General features: G+C 47.3%; 1 protein-coding gene across 2 annotated transcripts; it reads right to left on the reverse strand.

Annotated features, from left to right (window-relative positions):
• Nucleotides 1-1,933: 1,933 nt before the first annotated feature.
• LOC111849763 (NXPE family member 4-like) lies at nucleotides 1,934-13,396 on the reverse strand. Of its 2 annotated transcripts, none has more exons than XM_072714349.1 (7): nucleotides 13,333-13,396; nucleotides 10,408-10,467; nucleotides 10,087-10,185; nucleotides 3,369-4,054; nucleotides 3,182-3,243; nucleotides 2,794-3,012; nucleotides 1,934-2,616 (listed from the first exon to the last, which is right to left on the reverse strand). In XM_072714349.1, exons 2-7 carry the CDS (start codon nucleotides 10,420-10,422, stop codon nucleotides 2,045-2,047), a joined length of 1,653 nt encoding a protein of 550 aa, XP_072570450.1. In that variant the 5' UTR covers nucleotides 10,423-10,467; nucleotides 13,333-13,396; the 3' UTR covers nucleotides 1,934-2,044. The 2 variants fall into 2 exon arrangements, with proteins under 2 accessions (XP_072570450.1, XP_023678699.2); XM_023822931.2 differs by lacking the exon at nucleotides 13,333-13,396 and adding an exon at nucleotides 10,580-10,630.
• Between the last annotated feature and the right edge of the window lie 1,214 nt (nucleotides 13,397-14,610).

Consider the following 14,610-nt stretch of genomic DNA (forward strand, 5'->3'; position numbering starts at 1 on the left):
GGTCTTGGAGGTGCAAGTCAATCTGGAGGCTCATTCTCTTCAATTCAAAGCAAAGGATCATTACATAGCTGTATTCATAGCTTACCCGAGGCCTCTGTCCCTGGTATAAGAGACTTAATATGAACATCTTTCTGGTACATCCCATCTCTTTCCCTTGACGAGGTCTGATAAAATGGTTATAGGAGAGTATTGCTGAGAATATTATTTTCCATCAGGTCTCGTAACTGTGACAAATCTGGGAGATTTTAAATGAGAGACATATGGACATACGGACAATATAATTGAAAAGATAACATGAATTTGATTTAACGAGTAATGACACTTTACAGCAATGCCTTTTTTCTCTACAGTTGATCTGGGTAATGTGATGTCGATTCTAGCCCTAGTCTGTTTTCGGTCTTGGTCTTGGTCTTGGTCTCGACCAATCTTGGTCTTGGTCTCGCCTTAGTGTGTCTTGGTCTTGGTCTTGGACTTGGTCTTGGTCTTGGTACCCTCAAGTCTCAGCAGTGTCTTGGTCTTGATACCCTCCGGTCTCGGCAATGTCTTGGTCTCGGTTTAGGCGGTATTGACTACAACACTACTGTACACCAAGCTGAGGAAGCTAGGACTGAACAGCCGCCTGTGTGCCTGGGTCTTCAACTTCCTCACAGGCAGACCACAGGTGATGAGAGTAGGTGGCTGTGTCTCAACACAGGGGCTCCTCAAGGATGCGTGCTCAGCCCTCTGCTCTACATACTCTACATTACAGTCTGTGTGGCCACACACAGCTCCAACTACATCATCAAGTTCGCTGACGACACAGTGGTGCTGGGTCTCATCTCCAATGACACAGCCTACAAGGAGGAGGTGGATAACCTGACAGTGTGGTGCCAGGAGAACTGCCTCCAACTTAACGTCAGCAAGACCAAGGAGCTGGTGGTGGACTTCAGGAGGAGTAAGGAGCGCTCCTACTCCCCCTCTACATCAATGGGACTGCAGTGGAGAGAGTGAGCAGCTTCAAATATCTAGGAGTACGCATCACTGAGGATCAGACATGGACAGAACACATCCAAGCCCAGTCCAGCAAGGCGAGGCAGCATCTTTACCACCTGAGACAGCTGAGGAAGTGTTGGGTTTCTCCAGCGATTCTTAGGACTTGTTTACTCCGGTGCTGTGGAAAATGTCCTGACCCAGAACATCACATCCTGGTACAGAAACAGCTGTGTACAGGATTACACAGGATTATTAAGGGACGGTAGAGAGTGATTCTGGCAGCAGAGCGCTGTACCAGATCCTCTCTACCATCTACAGGACATTTATACCAGGAGATGTTGGAGCAGAGCAATCAGGGCCAACAGAGACTCATCTCATCCCAGTAACTGTCTGTTTGAGCTGCTGAAATCAGGCAGGCGCTTTAGGAGTATTATGGTACAACACAGAGATTCAGGAGGAGCTTCTATCCTCACGCCATAAGACGCCTTAATCAGGACATGCCACCACTACACCCTTAATATACACAACTCATGTAAACTCTTCCTACTTGTCACCACCCGGCTATTTTAACAATGTGTAAATTGCATATCCATCTTTGCTTATACTTCTCACCTGCAACAAGACACATTGCACTTTAAATACAAAGTTCCTACATCATATGCACACGTACAGTTAAAACCATAAGAATTTATCTATATTAGAACAAATTCTATATTTCTCTGTATCATGTATATATTTCATTCTTAGATTATTTTTTAACTTGTTGACTTATTAATTCTATTTTTGATTTGCACAGTCTAAGGGTTGTTCAGGGTATAACTATGTATGTGACAAATAATAAATCTTGAATCTTGATTCAAATGTTGTTTTATTCAGATCTTACAGAATTGAAAATGTGCATATTTGCCCATTTTTACATAGAAAATAGGTTCATTTCTAAATTTCATTATCCAATCACAAAAGTAAAGGGAATAATGGCCATTTTCTTCACATTTAGAACATAAGCAATTATGAAATAACAAATACTATCCAGGAACAAAATTTGTGTTATATAGCTTAAACAGAAGTTGTTCTATGATACTGGTCTGGCACTGGTATCCTGTGGAGTATGACAGAGACGGGACAGAAACTCTGCCACCTCACTGGCAATGAATGTTGGGTTGGGGTGGGTGACAAAGGTGTTGGCAGCCACTGTCATCTCCCAGGCATCCACAAACCCCACCTCCAGGTCCCCGAACACCTTCCTCTGAGCCAGGTTCTGCAGGTGTCCGTGCCAGTCGCTGAAGCGTTCTGGTTCTGAGGAGAGCTCCCTGGTGTTCTCCAGCTTGATGAAGATGCGGGTCCCGGGACTGCGGGCCTGCAGCCTCTGGATGGCCCTCCGCAGGCTCAGCAACCTGCGGACAAAGAGCTCCAGGGGGTAGGCCCGGAAGTGCTGCCCCACTCCGATCACCACCACTGTGTCCTCTCCCTCTGCTCCGATAGTATCCAAATCCCGGGAAATATAGGAAGATTCACTGAGTTTGCTTTTATGGGCAGTTATCCAAGGATAGTTGTGTACTTTCCACTGGATGCTGTACTCTCCCTTAGGGTTCACAAACTTAATGGAGGAAATGCCTTTAACTGAGTTTAAAACTGAGTGAAACTCTATAAATTAAAGGGGAAAAAACACATTTGCAACAGCATCATGACAAAAAAACTGAACATGAGTCTCTGATAGATATTTACAAGGGGCAATGTAATTGTCACAGATAATAATATTCAGAGACAGCAGCAACATTTATAAGAGAATCAATGATGATGATGACAGTTGTAACTTGTTACCTTTTTGTATATTAATCAAATACTCAATCCACTGCCGAACTGTAGAGTCTCCCATAAAGAATATTTTCTTTCCCTTCAAACAGCTTTTGATGGACTCCAAAGTGAAGAAGCTGCCGGTTTTACAGCACAAGGAAGACCACTGGTTTCTCCAGAAATAACCACTCGAGATGCTGGGATTGATTCTCTCAACACAATCCCTCCATTTGTTGTAGGGGATAACTAGAGACAGAGAGAAACAATGAAGATATCACTGGATACACTTCCAAGATGGGATTTTAGATTTTAAATTTCTTTTGAAACTTATTTGACTTTGAGTTTGTTCAAACCAACTACCAACACCAAATTTCTTAAAACAAGAAAACTGCAGTTAACTAAAGCTGAGATTTACCAGAACACTTTCTGACATCCACGTTGCCAAATTTGTTCTTTATCTTCACTCCAATGTTATTCCTTAAAGAAAAAAAATGTATAATAGCCATGAATTGAAGGAAAAAATACATTCAGCCTTGGAGCAAACTACTCTGGAAACCACAAGAACAGCAGCTCTGTTGACATCTACACAGAGTCTGTTTTACCCAGTCAGTAGAGAAGCTTCCTCCTTGGTGAGTGCAGATCCTGGCGTGTTGAATGAAGACATGGTGTCAATCGAGTGACAGGGCAGGGTTGGGGGTGTGTAACAGGCGTAGGATTCTCCGTCCCTCTCGTCTTTGTACTCGCACTGGGATTTACTCGCGTTCAGCTGGAAGCCGCACTCAGTTGTCTCAGTTTTGCTCCCATTGACAAAGTTTCCTTTGTGTGTGATCTTGTTGTAGTTGAGCTGCCTGGACCTCCACAGGGCCTGCACCGCCTCAGACGAGTGCATGAGGAGCACAGAGACTTGCACCTCCCCAGGCCAGAGCAGGGTGAAGCGGACACGGTAGGAGCCGTTACGGAGGTCAGTGACGGCTCCTGTGGCGGAGGCCTGTAGTTTGGGGGAGTGAATCCGGGCCAATATGAAGTCTCCTCCATGAGTCTTGGGCCTCCCACTGTGGTCCCGCATGTCCACACGCACGTCTAAGGTGTCTCCCATACAGTACTGGGCTTGGAGATGCTCCAGACTGGCTGTGCTCTGAGCAGGACTGGAGGTGTTCTGGACAGACTCCCAGACAGATGTTGGAGGGAGATCCCCCTGGAGGGAGAGCATCACATCATCTACAGTCATCTCCGGATGTGGAACACTTGCGATGCTTGGCAGTCGGTGGATGCTGCTTCTTAAGTGTCTCTACATTTGGAAAAATAATAGAAAATCAATTGTCTCTCCGTTTCATGTTCCAGCCTTTCATTACCAATTTATGTATCACAGTACAAGATAAGTGTATACAGTGCTGTAAAGGTGGGTGTGTGGGGGAGAGGTTTAGGACAGGGGTCTCCAACTCCGGTCCTGGAGAGCTACTGTCCAGTAGGTTTTCTATCCTACCCGGCTTCTGATGAGCCACACCTGTTCTCTGGTAAATACCAGGAACAGTTGTGGCTCATCAGAAGCCAAGTGGGACAGAAAACCTACTGGATAGTAGCTCTCCAGGACCGGAGTTGGAGACCCCTGGTTTAGGATGATTCTAAGGACGGGGGCCCTAAAATATTTGGAAATAACTGGATTGGTCTGGACTGGGGGGCCGAATATGATCTGCTCTCATGGGGCCCAAAATCTTTAGCAACGTCCCTGAGTGTATAGACAGTATATGAATATTGTACTCGTCAGTTATTCTTTTATTAAGAATAAACTAATTATTCGCTGTTTGACAAGGGTAATAAGCAATGGTAATGCTCTTCTTTCCAAAGGTGTGACTGAAAAATAAGTTTCACTGCACTATATATTACAGATTGAGCTCAGCTGGAAAGCTAAGCATCAGACAAGCTTTTTTTCCATGTCATTGAACACATGACCATTGCAGTAAGCCCACTGTGCTGCACTTGTAATTTGCGGACTTAAAGATAACACCATCATACTAATGTTTCTCTAGATATCAATACAAAATTTTATTTTAAATTATACTGTGACGGCAAGTGGCCAGTCAGGTAGGCTATAGTTATTCTGCTACTAGCATGCCTTGCACTGCACCACTAGTATGTGTTAATCGTGTAATTTAACAGGTGAAACCAATGACCTAATCCAACAATTTTGATGAGACAATTTCAAGAAGCAACTGCAAACCAGACAGGGATCCCAGGAACGTAAGGTATGGACTGCTACATACAGTACTGTACAAAAGTCTTAGGCAATCCAAAGAAATGTTTAAAGCTGTTTATCTGGGTAGCAAGTGTACTTTGGCTTAGAACAAAAAACACAATTTAACATTAGAACATGTGCAAATTAAGAGAAACACAATAAAAACTAGTAATAATTTCTTCTGTTTTCTAAACAGTTACTGATATCTAGTTGGATGGCTAGATGAACACCGCTTCAGTTCCCAAACCTCTCCTCAGGGGCACCTCTGTCATGCCCCGATCGTCCGCTCCTCTCATGTGCCACGCCCCCTCGTTAACCTCATGTGGAATCCCAGTGTTTTACAGCTGTTTCTGATTGTTGTCATTAGTTCATTGTATTTAGTCCGCGTTTCCGTTTGTTTCCCCAGTCCGGTCATTGATGTTGTAACGTTGCGTGCTTTGTGCTGCCATTAAACGGCGTGTTCCTGATCCCTGAATTCCTGCCTTGTTTGTCTGCGCTCCGGGCGTGTACGTTCCATAACAGAATGACCGGACTCCACAAGACACCCTAGATCGGTGAGGCAGAATTCCTCGACCTCACCGACGAGGTTTTATATTGACTTGCTCAGCCCGAAGTCCGGAAGGATCCCCTGCTTCGGGCTATAGCCAGCCGGAGCAGGGACGTCTTAGAAGAGATGTCTCTGCCCGGAGACGCACACCTTGCGGGGGAGGTGCGCGACAACGTGCGGAGGCTTCGGGAGGGAGCCGCCGAGTCCATGATTCGACGGGTTGCCTATGACGGCGGACTACCAGACGGCTTCCAGCACGATGCGCCGCCGCCTCCGCTTCCCCCAACATGGAGGAAAAAACGGAGAGGCAGGAGACAGGAGGACACGCAGGAGGTCTGTCTGGGGGCCGTCTACCTTTCCGCCGCTTGCCCTGCTGCGCGTAGGGAGACTCCTCGCCCGATTCTCGACCCAGTGGTGTTCGCGGGTGATGTCACCGCCGCTTTGCCTAGGCGGACGCCTGAGGCCCGTCTGCCCGCCGCTTCTCTGCCTGAGCCAGCAGCCTGCCCCTTCTTCGGGACGCGCCTGGCCCTTAAAGGGGCCAGGTCCATTAAGGACGCTCTCCCGCGGGTTCCGCGTTTTCGGAAGCGGGCAGCGCCCCCCGTGGTTCCAGAGGCTGCAGCGCCCCCCGAGTTTCCTGAGCCACGGCCCCGCCTGGAGACCGCGAAGAGGTTTCTTACCCTCCAGGGTCTATACTGGCGGGTGGTGGGTGAACCCGCCCTAAGGGGCTCCCTGGAGGCAATTGCGCTCCTGGAGCAGCTGCGGAGGGAGTTCGCAGCAATGACCCCTGAGTCCCCCCTCCAGCAGCTGATTCAGGCAGAGGAGACCCTGAGAGAGCTGCTCCGATTGCGTTCAGAGCTGGCTCCTCCAGAGGCTCCTGCGGCGCCCCCAGAGGCACCCGTGTCATCTCCTGCTCCTGCGGTGCCCCCAGTGACTCTCGTGCTCCCAGTGACTCCCGTGCTCCCTGTGACTCCAATGCCTGAGCTACCAGCTCGGTCCCCTGCTGCTGCAGCTGCGCCCCCAGTGCCTCCCGTGCCTGCAGCTGGCCGCACGCCTGCTGAGGCTCCGCCTGATGCCGCCGCTCTGCCCGCGGCCCCGCCTGATGCCGCCGCTCTGCCCGCGGCCCCGCCTGATGCCGCCGCTCTGCCCGCGGCCCCGCCTGATGCCGCCGCTCTGCCCGGCTACCTCGCCTGAGGCCCTGACTCCTGAGCTCCCCACGGCCCCTGAGCTCTCAGCTCAGCCCCCCACGACTCCCAATGCTCCTGTCCCCGAGGAGGTCCCTGACTGCTGTTCTGATGCTCCTCCCTCCATAGTGGAGTCAGAGGGGGAGCTTGAGTGGGACCCCTTGGGGATTGCCTTGGTTTTCCCCGTGGCTTCCCCTGTGACTGCCCCCGTGGCTTCCCCTGTGACTGCCCCCGTGACTTCCCCTGTGACTCTGCCACCGTCACCCCAGTGTGACAGACCCCGGCCGGGTCCCCGCCTCTCGGTCTCCCGGAAGGGGAGGGGACACCTGCGCCGGGGCCGGGTCCCGCCCACCCTACCCCCTGGCTCGCTTGTGGTCCCCCTGGCTGCGGCTCAGCGGTCGCCTGCAGCTCCCCTGGCTTCGGTTCGGTGGTCGCCTCCGGTCCCGCCTCCGGCGCCTCGTCGGCCGGCTGTGGTCCCGCCTCCAACGCCTCGTCGGTCGACTGCGGGTTCCCTTGCCTCCGACTCGTCGGTCGCCTACGCCTTGGCCGGCGGCGGCTGCGTCTTCGCCTGCCGCGGCTGCTGCTCCCCCCTTCTCTCCGCCTGTGTCCCCTTCGTCTTCCTCCTCGACTCCTCCGTTGCTCCCTTCGCCTTCCTCCTCCTCGCCTTCGGCCTTCCCTCCTGCTCCCTCCTCGCGGGCACCTGTGGCCCCTGCGGCTTCCGCCCCTCGCCTGCTGGGGTTCCCTCCAGCTCCCTGTTTCCCCCCGCCCTTTGCCTTTGTGCCCCCTGTGTCTGCTCCTTGTCCTCCTGTTTCTCCTTCGTTCACTCCTGGCCCCTTCGTTCCTCCCGTTGGTGTTTCCCCTGGGTCTCCGTTGTTGCCCCTGTGTCTGTTTGCTTTTCCCGTGGTTTGTCGGTGGTTGTCTGAGTTGCTGTCCCTGTGTCTGTTTTGTGTGTCTGTCCTGTTTCCTGTGCTTCGTTGATGTGTTTTGCTCTTGTTTTTGTCTCTCCAGGTCCCATGTCCCCAGTCTCGTCGCGTCCGTCGCCTCCCCTGGGGCGCGCCCGGTGTGCGTGCCTTTGGGGGGGGGGGGGGTTCTGTCATGCCCCGATCGTCCGCTCCTCTCATGTGCCACGCCGCCTCGTTAACCTCATGTGGAATCCCAGTGTTTTACAGCTGTTTATGATTGTTGTCATTAGTTCATAGTATTTAGTCCGCGTTTCCGTTTGTTTCCCCAGTCCGGTCATTGATGTTGTGACGTTGCGTGCTTTGTGCTGCCATTAAACGGCGTGTTCCTGGGGGGTATTCCAGAAAGCAGGTTATGTGACATACCTGGGTAAGTTTAACGGTAAGTTAGTGGATAACCTCAACTTTCGGTTCCAAAAACGGAGATTAACTTTCTGGGTATGTACGTAACCATAGCAGCTTACTCTCTGAAGATAACCTGCTCAGTAGCAGGTTATGTTCCAGGGTAAGTTTGTTGCAGAAGGTTACTGAGCATGGCGTGCCCTTTTGATGACGATCCTGTGGACGTGGAGGCATAAATTATACGAGGTTTTTTTCGCCGGGAGAGAGTTATAAGACCGCGTATTCATATATTTTCATTTCCTAATGATTATTTGAAAAAGCGTTATCAGTTTTCAAAAGAATCGTCCATTTACTTAACATCTCTTGAAATCACATATTGCAAATGTCACAAACCCAAACCGCGGGTCTGCGCTTAGCACAGAAAACATTCTGTGCATAGCACTTCGGTGTTTTGCGTCAGGGCATTTTTTGTACAATATGGGCAACGCAGAGCATATAGGAAAGGCAACTGTGTGTAGAGCCGTTCGCACAGTATGTCTGGTACTTAACGCTTCTTACACACGTTTGTACAGTTCCCTGTCCATAAAGCTCTGCATGTTATTAAAGAGGAATTCCACAGAGTGGTAGGTTTGTCCTTTGTAGTAAAATCTATGATGCATATTTAATATATAGTCATACTATTTATATCTATAGCCTACATGTATTCATCTTGCACACACACACACTTGATACTTCCATATATGACTTTCTATTTCAGGGTTTCCAAATGTAATTTGGAATACATGTAATACATGTATAGTGACAATAAAAGGCATTCATTCATTCATAATTGGGTGCATTGATGGCACCTACATTCCTATTAAAGCTCCTTCAATAAATGAGGGAGACTATGTTGATTGATTGATTGATTGATTGATTGATAGATAGATAGATTGATAGATAGATAGATAGATAGATAGATAGATAGATGTCTTTATTGTCACTATACAAGTACAGCAAGATAGTGGAGAAAATCTATTCATAGTATCAATGTGCAGGTAACTTGATTTTGTATCCTTAATTTTTTGCCTTGTTAAAATCATCAAACTCATTACTTTTTTCCACTAACTATAGGTAATCATTACAGGACAGTACAATGCTGGTTACCACTGGTTGCCCTCAGATGGGGTGAGGGGAGGTGGTGGTGGGCCCCCGCCAGTTAGACGGGCTTCAGCCTTTTTTCTATTAGCTACATGACAGAAAGAATATACTAAATCGTGTTTAATAAATAGTTCAGTGATCGTGTAATCAATTACCTTTTTGCAGAATGTTTTTGTGTTTCATTTTGACTTGGCTCAAAGTTCTTCTGTCTCCAGAAGGATTACACCTTATTAAATAAGAAACCATATATTCCTAGTCGATACACATTGTTATTTTAACCTAAAGAAATGAATGGCAGGAAAAGTAAATGCTTTCATAGTGATTTAACAGTAAAAAGGATGCGGAAGGGTTATGTGTTTAATTATTTTGCATTATAATAAAAGGGGAGGCGATGTCAAATTTGCAATTTAATACACACGCATTTACTCTGTCCGTTATTTTTTGCTAAGCCAACTCTTTCTTTAGCCGATGCAGCCGTATTGCTTTTTTTCATTATTATTGGCTTGAATTCCTCATATGCGTGCATTAAAACTTCCAACTCCGCCTCTGTGAAGTATGCCGCTCTCTTTTTTTCACTTTGATTTTCCATTCTGACTCGTGAAATCGGCGATCTATTGAAAACGTCTTTATGTATGCACGGTGCACGCGCATTAACTCTGGGTAACCGATAGGAGGTTGATTGAACTTACTCTTCTCAGGTGTTTTGGAACCGACATACTCATGGTATGCGGGTTTGGGGTATATCAACCCAGAGGTTAAGATTTACCAAATGGTAAGTTAACCAAGCTTTCTGGAATACCCCCCTGGAAAGCACAGCAATAATAATAATAATAATAATAATAATAATAATAATAATAATAGCCTAATAATTTTCCATTTCAAACTAAATCAGTCCTCTTATAATAAAACTGTCATTACCTTAGTCAGTATCAGACCAACTGTAGCGATGCAGACAAATATAAAAAACTTCTTCGCATTTTCACACTGTGTCAGATTTCGGGTATTATATGTAGCGATCTGTAAAATGAAAGTTAATTGTGTCTCTTAGTTTCCTCAAGGCATAGTATTACTAAAACGTTTTGCAATGTTGCAATTGTCTATTATCTGCCCCCATTTATGACCAGAAAATATCCACATACTCACAGAAAATGTATGTTCATTTGTACATATGTCAGTCAAACTTACAGCAAATGTCCTTCATTTCAAACATTACAAATTCAAATGGGAAATTGAACTTACCAGTGATCGATTCATGCCTAGTAAGCGGCCGTTGGATGCTAGTTGGAATATATGATTGGGCTGAAACAATCAAGATCAGATAGGATAGTTTTATTAATTTATGAATATAAATGATTTTATTTAGTAATTTATAGTAGCTTTCAGGCTTGGGTCCGCTCTGACGAATTGGTACCTGCAAGACACACCACCTTTTACGGTATCTCTCCCCATAATAAAACTGACGTTAATCCTGCACCAGTTCCGTGACTGCGCAGCTCTATATAACCGATCTAACTGGTTTACTCAGTACAAGGAAGTGCAATTGTTAAGTAGTAGGCTACTCTTTAGCCCAGGGGTGCGCAATCTTATCTGCAAAGGGCCGGTGTGTATGCAGGTTTTTGGGATAAGCTGTACAGTAGGTCAGCTGTTCAAACCCAGGTGTGAGGACTTTTCATCCAATCAGTCAAGTCAAGTCAAGTCAAGTCAAGTAGGCTTTATTGTCACTTCAACCATATACAGGTAGTACACAGTGAAACGAAACAACGTTCCTCCAGGACCAAGGTGCTACATGCAACATAGATTTACAACATAAATTAACAGAAAAACTAAAACTAGCTAACTAAGAGGCCTAGTTAGCTGGCTAGCAGAGACAAGACAGATTGGCAACATAATTTTACAACATAGAATAAAGTGCACGTGCGAATGTGCAAACAAGAGCAACAACAAAAGTGCGATAAACAAGACATAACATAACATAATAATATGGTGTTGAGGTGATGAGTTGAGGTAGTGGAGAAACAGTAGACGTTCCTTAACATAGCAGCAAGAATTTAGGAATTAGTGCAAAAAGTAATCCAGTATTGAATATTGTGCTAAAGAGCATTTACAGGTTGGTGTGTACGATAGTTTGGTAGTGTAGGTCAGTGTGTTTGCACTTGTGTTGATTAGTCAGTCCAGTCCCAATGTTTTGAGGTAGATGAGGTGAGCTGAGTGATAATGTTTGTGTGTGTGTGTGTGTGTGTGTGTGTGTATGTGCGCGCAATTATCAGTCCAGTCTGTTTTTGTTGAGAAGACGGATGGCTTGTGGAAAAAAACTGTTACACAGTCTGGATGTGTGTGCCCGAATGCTTCGGTACCTTTTTCCAGATGGCAGGAGTGTGAAGTGTGTGTGAGAGGGGTGTGTCCGATCAGCCACAATGCTGGTGGCTTTGCGGATGCAGCGTGTGGTGTAGATGTCTCCAATAGAGGGGAGAGAGACCCCGATGATCTTCTCTGCTGTCCTCACTATCCGCTGTAGGGTCTTGCGGTCCGATATGGCACAATTCCCAAACCAGACAGTGATGCTGCCACTCAGGATGCTCTCGATAGTTCCTCTATAGAAGGTGGTCAGGATTGGTGGTGGAAGCTGGGCCCTCCTCAGTCTTCTCAGAAAGAAGAGACGCTGTTGGGCTTTCTTGTGTAGGGAGCTGGTGTTGAGAGACCAGCTGAGGTCCTTCTCCAGGTGGACACCCAGGAATTTGGTGCTCTCGACGATCTCCACAGAGGAGCCGTTGATGCTCAGCGGAGAATGGTCGCCTCGTGACCTCCTAAAGTCAACAACCATCTCCTTTGTCTTGTCAACATTCAGAGACAGGTTGTTGTCTTTACACCAGTCCGTTAGCCTCTGCACTTCCTCCCTGTACGCTGACTCGTCGTTCTTGCTAATGAGACCCACCACGGTCGTGTCATCAGCGAACTTAATGATGTGATTCGAACTGTGTGTTGCTACACAGTCATGAGTCAGTAGTGTGAACAGCAAGGGACTGAGCACACAGCCTTGTGGGGCCCCAGTGCTCAGTGTGGTGGTGCTGGAGGTGCAGTTCCCGATCCGTACTGACTGAGGCCTTCCGGACAGAAAGTCCAGGATCCAGTTGCCGAGGGAGGTGTTCAGGCCCAACAGGCTCAGCTTCCCGATCAGTTGTTGGGGGATGATAGTGTTGAATGCTGAGCTGAAATCTATGTACAGCATTCGAACGTAAGTGTCCTTCTTGTCCAAGTGTGTAAGGGCAAGATGGAGTGTAGTGGAGATGGCGTCGTCCGTTGAGCGGTTAGGACGGTACGCAAATTGCAGTGGGTCCAGTGAGGGGGGCAGCAGGCTCTTGATGTGTCTCATGACGAGCCGCTCGAAGCACTTCATGATGATGGGTGTAAGTGCAACGGGACGGTAGTCATTGAGACAGGACACAGTAGACTTCTTGGGCACGGGGACGATGGTAGTGGCCTTGAAGCACGTGGGAACAACAGCGCTGCTCAGAGAGATGTTGAAAATGTCGGTGAGAACATTTTCTAATTAGTAATCAAATTAGGGAGTTGCAGCGAAAACCCGCATACACACCGGCCCTTTGCGGATAAGATTGGCCACTGTTGCTTTAGCCCCCTTTTCTCCAAAGTGGCTGAATACATGTGTGCTTGTCCCTTCCAGTTTACCGTGTTTCCCAACCCCTCTCTCAGAATGAGAGGGTTTCTCTGCTTTCCTGTGTCTGCACAATTTTACCAATTATAACACAAGTATAAATTTAAATATATAGGTACAAAGACAGCAACAGGTATGACTTATTGGTAGATTTACCACCTGTGTAGTGGTATGGCATTTTTTGTCATGTTCAATGGTGCTCGGCAGGTTGGCAATGCAGTTTTTATTTTGACATGACACTTTGACAAGTATTTGCACTATTGCAAAAATACCAACAGAATTGTGTTGGTATTTTTTATTTCCAGAAGAAATTAACTGATGCCTAAATTCACATCGGAAATTGACCTGAGTTTTGAATTTCTTACCCAGAACAAAATATGGGAAATGGCATGTGCAATGGATGACACCTAAAGGACAAAGAACTTAATTTCATATTTATCAGACCCAGCACCTGAACAACAGTGCCATTATACCATAAACCACAACTATCTGACCTTTTGCAGCAGTAGTCCACAGAGTCCACTTTGGAATTCATTTGAAAATGTGACGGTGCGTCACGACGTAATGCTGCTGCGTATAGCGGGGCAGCGCGGGAGGCGGGAAGAAGAGAGAGAGAGGAAGTAGTTTTTTTTGGGGTGTTCGAGGGGGAACGGGTGGTGTAGAGTGAGTAAGGAGTATCTCTTAGTCTACTTAACCGGTGCACAGGACCGAGTTAGTTCGAAGGCAGGTTCGAGCCACGTTGGTGCTCCGGAGAGGAAAATTGCTGTCAGCGACCAGAACGACAGACGGGCATCGTCGGAGAGCTACTCCCGGTGCCGCACAGAGGGAATCGGAGGTTGGAGGGATCGCAGTAGTCTCCCTGCTATATGGAGACGACTCTTCAACTTCACGCACCAAGGACGGCGCAGGTGATATTTAATAATAATTTATTTTGGCGAATGCAAGTCAGAGTGATCAGCAACTTGGCCAACAAGTAGAAGACATCCGCTAACCGGACAGACAGTAAGCGGAGTTTTAAGAGATCGCTGCTGCACACCCCATTTGCTGCGTACGCTACAACCTGGCAGACCCGCCATGTTCTAACTGTACGCCCGGATGCCCGATTTCTCTGGCGGACATTGTGGAAGTAGACATACTGAGCAGACTTTCGCAGGGGAGTGTTGATGTTATTGGACTGATTATTATAATGTGACAGTGTTATAAAGCGCTAAATGAATATGGTTAATTTCTGTTATGAGGTTGTTATTGTGAATGTGTTATATGAATGTGTCCTGAAAATTACTACGAATGTGTTGTGTTGTATGAAGGGTGAAAAGTAACCCGTCAGAGTAAGGAGGAGGGAGGTAAATGGGGGTTCTTAATTGAGGCCTCTACCGTTAGACACTGAGCGCTCAGTAGGGTGACAGGGGCTGGGGTTTCATTAATAGAGGGGAGTCAGGTTGTTGGTGAAACTCAGTTTGGTAATTGCAGTCCTCTTTTGTATGTGAGTTTTGGTTCCTTACATTTAATAACTTGATTAATATCCCACAGGGAATTAACTGCCTGTGTGTTCAATTTACCTTATCCTGGTGTACAGTGGCTATCCTGCTTCTATCAGTTAGGCTCTCTCCGGAGTAGGGGCGCCTCACCTGCTACTGCTGAGTACCTCGGTGGAGGGGGGTACAGGGCGGGTACTTAAACATCACGCCATTCCCAACAGTACCACACTCCAGGTTTGCACTGTGACGCTGATAGGAAAATCCTGGAGCCTTAGCCGATCTGCTCACGTAGTG

Source organism: Paramormyrops kingsleyae, chromosome 7 (genome assembly GCF_048594095.1).
Source record: "Paramormyrops kingsleyae isolate MSU_618 chromosome 7, PKINGS_0.4, whole genome shotgun sequence".
NCBI classification, from domain to species: Eukaryota; Metazoa; Chordata; class Actinopteri; order Osteoglossiformes; family Mormyridae; genus Paramormyrops; species Paramormyrops kingsleyae.

Bases quoted from the DNA above. Each gene is read 5' to 3' on its own strand.
- LOC111849763 (XM_072714349.1), bottom strand. The intron at 3,244-3,368 runs GTAAAACAGACT...TTTTTCTTTAAG, and splicing joins GAAGCTTCTCTACTGACTGG to GAATAACATTGGAGTGAAGA. The intron at 2,617-2,793 runs GTAACAAGTTAC...TTTAATTTATAG, and splicing joins TTTGATTAATATACAAAAAG to AGTTTCACTCAGTTTTAAAC.